General features: G+C 33.2%; 1 protein-coding gene and 1 long non-coding RNA gene across 2 annotated transcripts; one reads left to right on the top strand and one right to left on the bottom strand.

Annotated features, from left to right (window-relative positions):
• The first annotated feature begins 13 nt into the window (after positions 1 to 13).
• LOC108379142 (uncharacterized) lies at positions 14 to 413 on the top strand. Its single transcript, XR_001849469.1, has 2 exons — positions 14 to 282; positions 346 to 413. It is a non-coding gene; the product is annotated as an uncharacterized LOC108379142 (long non-coding RNA).
• A 4,342-nt stretch (positions 414 to 4,755) lies between these two features.
• LOC108379141 (protein SHQ1 homolog) lies at positions 4,756 to 6,994 on the bottom strand. The gene is made up of 5 exons (XM_017635463.1): positions 6,669 to 6,994; positions 6,286 to 6,607; positions 6,046 to 6,229; positions 5,752 to 5,896; positions 4,756 to 5,689 (listed from the first exon to the last, which is right to left on the bottom strand). Exons 1-5 carry the CDS (start codon positions 6,869 to 6,871, stop codon positions 4,984 to 4,986), a joined length of 1,560 nt encoding a protein of 519 aa, XP_017490952.1. The 5' UTR covers positions 6,872 to 6,994; the 3' UTR covers positions 4,756 to 4,983.
• Between the last annotated feature and the right edge of the window lie 365 nt (positions 6,995 to 7,359).

Here is a 7,359-nt window from a genome sequence, read left to right as displayed (position 1 = left end):
GTCTGACTTTTTGTATTTTTAAGCCATTAACTTTGTTTCTCATCAATTTAGGAAAACTACTCACAGCCAGTGCTGGTAGTGATCAACCAATTGGTGATTACTATGGTCCACTTGTGGTTGTTTCGGTAGTTGCTGCTTTGGCAATCATGTCCACAATTGTGCTGTTACTCATTCTAACCAGAAGACGTGTACATCAAACGGCGTCGATAACGCCACCACGCAAAAATGATGCCGCCTATGACAATCCCTCGTACAAGGTGGAAATACAACAGGAGACAATGAGTGAGTAGTGTAAAAATTTACTTTTTTATTGAAATAAAAATTTAAAACATTTCTATTTTACAGATCTGTAGCATTTCTAAGCTACCGAGGCGTGCGTGACGGGATGCAATGCCTCAACAGGCCTGGAAGCCTAAACAAACGAATCCTAGTTGCATTAGAAATTAGGAACGCTCTCTTATTTTTTCCAGTTAATTTTTTTTTTTTTTTGATTTAAAAAGTTTTAATTTTATTTTATGTTTTTAATTATATACGCTACAATTGTAAATATTTTTGCATTCAGTTGCACTACTGAATCCATATTTTGTCTTCTTCATATTTTGTCGTCAATGAATTGATTAACCCTTATGTGAAACAAGCTACTTTTTTGTGTTTCTATGGATATTCGAATGTAAACAGTGCCAACAATATAGAATATTGAGAAGAACTTTTTTCTGTTTTGGCATGCACTTGACTAAATAGATGTTGTAATTTTGTAAGAAATATGTATATGAAGTACTTAACGGTTGTAGTACTGTGCATAGATATTAGAAGAAATAAAAAAAAAATGAAACATATTTTCGATAAAAGCCATTGCAAAAGAAAATTTTAAGTAGTTACTTTAAAGAAAAATTAAACTCAGTTTATTTTTTCCTAGATTTAGGTGTCAAATTTATGTATAATTTTTTAATAAATGTAAGACTTTTTTTGCTTTCACGTTTTTCTTGCTTTTAATCATGATTCAAGGGCAATTCGCTTGTAAATAGATAGTAAATAATAGAGACTTACAAATCAGAACGTAAAATGAATTAAAACATGAACTAAATATTTGCACATGCATAGCTGTAATTTACCGCCAAAAGTTAGCAAAAGCTTAATTTTATAAATCTTTTAGCTACAGAGACACGTTTGTATAAATTTTTATTGGAATTTAACTTGTTGAAAACATTTTAACTTTTTTTTTTTAATTACAAAAATAACCGTCAGCATCAACAACTTTACCAAATAATGTTAATAAGAAGTAGCAACAATTTCAGTAAACTGTTTTTAATTTTCCAAAATTGATTTTATTTATTTTAGTCGTTTCCCAAATTACAACAAGAAAAAAAAAATTATGTTTTAATTTTTTCAACTACACATTTGGTATTTGATTGCAATATTTTTAACCCATTAAATTAGTTAAGAAATTATATAATGTTCTTTGTAATTTTTACTTATTAATTTACTTGCAGCTACTACGAAAGTTATTTAAAAAAAAAATCTATTTTCATAAAATTTCTTCCCTTGCACGCACAAATCCCGTAATGGCGTTGTAAATTTTAGCTTTACTCCATACATGCATACATATGTATGTAGTTATTATCGGAATTACTTATGTATATAAGTATAATATAATTACAAATTAAAAAGAGAACACAGTCCATGTATTTATCTATATATATAAATGAGCGAAAGCATATAAATACACAATATATATATATATAAATGAGCGAAAGCATATAAATACAAACATACATGTATAGCTAGTTTGTATCCTAACCCAACATTGAGTGAGCCGCCCAAACAAAACACCAGTTGCAATAGCCAGTGACAATCCCAAAAATTTATTAACAATTTAAGAAAATTAAAAAAAATATGTTTTTTGAACAAAACCCTTTAAGTGAAATGAAATGTAATAGTGCTTTCGCAAAAAAAAAAACAAAAACTACATTTGAATACTCATATCCAAATACATACATAAGTGATTGTATGTTTGTACAGTTGTAAGCAAAGAAATTGAGCGAAACCTTTGAATAAGTAAAGTAAAATGGTTGCCAATCGTTAGTGGAGAGCAAAGTTTAAGATTTTAATTTAAGCTGATATATAATATGAATCATGTAATATGCGATATACATATGTATACTTTATAAAATAAATAAAGACGATAAAATATACTTATAAATAATAATAAAAATAAATATATATACTTTTTATAAATCGAAAAGGACAACAAACACAAAAGTAAGTGCAGGAACTGGGCAAAGGAGATGACATTGGCAAAGATTTTTGAGTTTAATCCAAAACGATAAACGGTTGCAGTGCCTAATAAAAATAAAAAACTTTTTCCTAATAAACAATCGTGGTACAAAGCTCAATAAAAATATTAAAAAAAAAATAAAAAAAAAAAAATAAAAAACGTTTGTACATGCATAAATTTTGCTGAAGATGTGCGCAGTTTCCAAGAAAAATATTAAGGATCTGATCCGGTACAGAGTCTTTGGCGGTATATGTCATAAAACACTTAAAAAATAAGAGACCAAACCTTTGATGCGTTTAAACTTTAATAAATCTAAAAGTAAGCAAGTCACTTACTTCATGGTTAGATCAATCTTTTAACTTTTTCAAAAACTACAATTAACAAACTGAGCACATTGCATATCAATAAAAGACCACAATCTCTGTGGGAAGATTTTCCCACCTTAAGGGTATAACCTTGAATAGAGGTTATTAAAGTCTGGCTGGGTAGAAAGAGCTTCCTTGAAACTAAAAAATTTATTAAGATTTTGTTCTCTTACATACATAAATCTTGAAAGTGCTCGCTCCGAAAAATTGTTCTCAAAATTTACAAATTTTTCCAAGAAGTCTTCGCCAGAATTTGAATGCGTCTTTCTCCTCCCTTCTTTGTATTCGTAAGAAATTAAAATGATTAATATTAGGTGAATTTATTGCTTTATGGGTATATGCTTTGTAAAAGCCCAGCAGACCACCGTTTGAACACTGTCCATGTCAAAAAAAAAGAAGCGCAACCTATTCATTGAACCCCCCTTCTTCTCTTAAGCGAAGTACTTTAACTCAACACTCTGGGTGCGTTCCAAAATGTCAAAATACAAAGCATCAGTCTCTTTTATTTCTAAGCCACACTAGAAGAAAAAGCCTAACTTGCGCAACCTAGTAGAAAACTAGCATCTAACCGTGGTTGCGCACATTTGGCATTAAAATCAACTGAGGTCTAGAAATAAAAGAGACTGATGCTTTGTATTTTGACGTTTTGGAATTCACCCTTTTATTGAAATAACAATCGCACTCCTGCCAAAATTTAAGAACCCGGCAAAGCCAATTGTATTGTAATTGTATGTATTTAAGCACCTCCACGGTAAATCTCATCATTACTTTTTTTAATTAAAGCATAGTAAGTAATTTCTTTTTAACTTTATTTAAAGATTTATTGCCTTACCTTTCTAAGCAGCTATGTATTTAATATCTAATCATGTATTCCATATTTTCACAAATATAGTCACTTTTTCACAACATCTTTACTAGTGGGGAAAATAGTATTTTCCGCTAGATTTTTCACGCACACTATAAACACTACAAGAACACTTTGTATTCGCAAACGTTATTATTTACATATATATTTCATCAGTAAACTCTTTCCACTCAATTATTATTTGAACAAAATTATAAATATAGGAGATTTATTTAAAAAAAAAAAGGCACTTCACACTTTTTACGGAAATCAACTAATTTCGACGACAAAGAAAGCGGAAACTGTCAACCAACGGATAACTTCTGCAGGGTTGCATTTCGTCATCAATAATATTGACGATTCAAACAAGATAATTATGTCCCATTTCACATAGGCCAACCATTGACTTGTTTCTCGGTAATTAATTGATTAAAGGAATTGGAATGTTAATAGGAAATCTAAAAATGCCCCACGACTACATAACCGTACCGATTCAAATTAATGTAGATGCGACCGAGGACTGTCACTCCAGCAGGGCTTCCAAAAAAAATTCTCAGGGAATATTGATGGCGTTACAAAAACAGCCATGGAACTTTCTTTCACTACTACTTAGATAAAGGTAAATATTCTACGGACGAGGAATGGTAAAAGAAATATGCGGAAATAGTAATTCCAAGTTTCTTAACCAAAATGTTACCTAAATTGTTGGGTTTATTTAATAATTTAACTAAGACTTCGTTAGCTTGAACACTTTTGTAAGCGGATGCAGCGCTGAACGAAATGCTGCCAAAATTTCGTTATGAACAAATTTTTTAAATTATATATGTACGTACATACATATGTTGATGAAAGTGCCAAAATAGGTAATAGTTTGCTATTCTCAGAGTATTCGTAGGATGTCTGTTGTATTAATGAAACAGAAAATTAGCGCTGTGGCACTCACATGATCATCGATTCCACATAACTAGTATCATGCGGGGAAGCCCGACAAAGGACCACCGCTTCAACGTACCTCCAAGATACTACAAGTATAACGACAACATTATCGCTGGGACCACCATATAAACAAGTATCGAGTTAATCAGGCAGGTTCTGCAATTTACTTTCGATGGATTTGCAATAAGTCAGCTTTGAATTCAAATTGGCAGGGGTTGAACTTCACTCGGAAGTGAATTGCAGAACCTGCCGGAATATGCAAATATTATTAATCATTACAAACAGCCGTAAAACTAAAGAATAGTTGCCAAAAATTAAGTGCAACGTTGTATTAATTTTAAGTGAAATACAGCCTTTTATTACCAAGTTCATTTAAAATGCAAAGCATTTATTTATATGTATATACAATGGAAATGCCATTTGATTTATAAGCCTCACTTATGTATGTATTAATTTAAAACTGATTTAAAAAAATATAAACCATGTACTTTTGTGGAATACATGCATACATATATAAGAAATAAAACCACATATACGAATTGGAACTCTGCTATAACTAATATTTAAGTTTTCGAAACATTCACAACCTCCTTGCACTGCTCGATAACACTATTCTGTTCCGTATCACTCGTGGAGGAAGATGACGCCGTTGTTGTCGACGACGAGTCACTAGCATCCTCGCCACTCTCCGTACCGCCCTCATCGTTGACATCGTCATCGTCAACATCCTCATCGTCTTCATCATCACCATCATCTTCTGTATCGTCGTCGCCTTCTTCCTCTTCACTGGCCGAGCTGTCACCCAAATGTATGTCCGTAATTAATTCCTTCAACAACTCAGTCTCAATTTCTCCCAAATCTAAACGTAAATGCTTCTTGCAAACATCTAGTAGGACGTTTTTCAAGTTGCGCGCCAGCAATCGTAAATGCATCTGTCCACTGCTATTATTATCCGCGACATACCGTATATAATCCTCAATATAGTAGCGATTGAAAATTTCTTGATAGCAATCGCTGCTGGCGAAAATTGCATGTGTTTGCAACAACTGTTTCAATACCCACGCTGGATTTTTTTGCAAACCATCAATTGCGTCCTGCACGCATATGCGCCCTAAATCATAATTCCGATAGAGTGGATAAATGAGCGAACGTCGCAGGAAACTAACTACAACATCTTTGATGCTTTCGAAAGGTTCAAAGTAGCTGAGCGTAGCTGAGAGTATGTTACGTGTCCAAGCACTCTCGCAGGTTGGCTCATTTGATGTGCAACTGTAAATGGGAAGCGATATTGAAAATTCACACACTAAGTACTTCATAAAATATGAGCTTACCGTATGTCATAGCAAATGGCCAATAGTATGCTTATAAGGCCACAGTCGACCTCAGTCTGTTCGTAGTTATAGGACAGTGTATGTTCTTGTGACTTCCGGGTCAAATTGTGCAGCAGACACTCTTCGTCGCGGGTTAATATGGAATCTAAAAAAGCCAGGTTAGCATTTAGAAGAAAAAACTTAGTATATATGTAGCAGACAAGCATTAAAAAAAGCTAATTTAATTTGAGAATAATATGTGAACAAGTTACGCATACGTTTATATGCTAAAAATATGAAATAAACATTTCATACCTCCGAAGTTGTTGATATATTTCATTGGATTCTCATGTCCTTCGGGCACCTGCAACTCAACAAAATTCAATTTGTACTGGTCCCGTGAGAAATTCTTAAGTTCGTCTATTTCGCGATCTATGGTACGTTGCAGAGGACTAACCGTATGCGGTTCGGGCATACGCGCTACAGCAGACATGTCATTCTGTATCGAGACACAACTTAATAAAAGGTAAGTAATAATTTTTAAATGCAACTTACAACTCCAACCAGATTCTTTTTGAATCTTCCTGCAAAACCATAACCAAAATCTGCTTCAAATTTTAATAGTTCACCACCATTGTCGATTTGTAGTTGGCAGCTATCTGTAATGCGTTTTAATTTCCACAACTCGATTGAGGGAAATAGAGCGTTATCCGATATCTTTTTCTCCATATCACTTTTTTCTGGAAGCGCTTTTTGCTCTTCATTGTTACGTGGTAAGCAGGGCAAATTGACTTCGTAGCTATCCGTTTTGGTATTGAAATTGATTATCAGATTTTTCATATCTTTGGTATCGAATTGTCGCTCCGATAAATAGAAACTAGAAAACAAAAATTCATATAACACTAAAGTGCAATGAAATTATTAAAATGAAAGCATACCGGTGCAGACGCGTATCTGCATAAATATAAAAGTTGTGATCCTCTACGAAAATGTCACAATTGCGTCGATTTGCCGAGATGCATCGTTTGGCGTCGCCATCTCCCTCGCCAATAACAGCGCGTTTTTGGACTATCGCCACAATTTGCAATCGACAGACGTTTCCATCGATTGTGTGTTGTATTGTGGTTTGTTCAAAAGTCATTGTAGTTCGAAATAGAAATTACTAAAATTTTTCACAATTTTGAAACTTCTTCCCGGGAAAAACAACGGAAAAACACAGCCGAAGCGCAAAGCACATTTACTTTTTTTTCGTGACAGCTGATAAATATTTACGAATGTCAGCGTCAAGTGAATTGACAGAGAAGTAGAGGAGAGAGTTGTCAATTAAATAAAATAGGGTTGCCGTATGTAACATATTCGACCTGGTGGTTACTTTTACTCTTTTAAATCGGTTTTAAATGGAATGGTCGGTGCAATTAAAATTTCTTAATCGAAGTACATAGGTCCGTGAACAGACGGGCAGTTTTTAATTTTAACTGAAAGTGCTGTCAAACAAATCAATGTTGTCGTGTGGCGCGATTTTTGGCGAATTTGTACAAAATTATAAAAATCTCGCAAGAAGATATCAAAAATACTTGTAACTAATGTATTCTGCTGATATGAAGTATTCAAGTTTCAATGCATTAGATA

The sequence above is a fragment of the Rhagoletis zephyria genome, unplaced genomic scaffold, assembly GCF_001687245.7.
Source record: "Rhagoletis zephyria isolate East Lansing unplaced genomic scaffold, Rhagoletis_zephyria_1.1 Rzeph_scaffold_15675, whole genome shotgun sequence".
Lineage (NCBI taxonomy): Eukaryota > Metazoa > Arthropoda > Insecta > Diptera > Tephritidae > Rhagoletis > Rhagoletis zephyria.
Note: the sequence above shows the minus strand (reverse complement) of the source record. Positions and strands in the feature narration are given on the sequence as shown.

Bases quoted from the DNA above. Each gene is read 5' to 3' on its own strand.
- LOC108379141 (XM_017635463.1), bottom strand. From the start codon at position 6,871: ATGACTTTTGAACAAACCACAATACAACACACAATCGATGGAAACGTC. The intron at 6,608-6,668 runs GTATGCTTTCAT...TTTGTTTTCTAG, and splicing joins GCAGATACGCGTCTGCACCG to TTTCTATTTATCGGAGCGAC. The intron at 5,690-5,751 runs GTAAGCTCATAT...TCCCATTTACAG, and splicing joins GCCATTTGCTATGACATACG to TTGCACATCAAATGAGCCAA.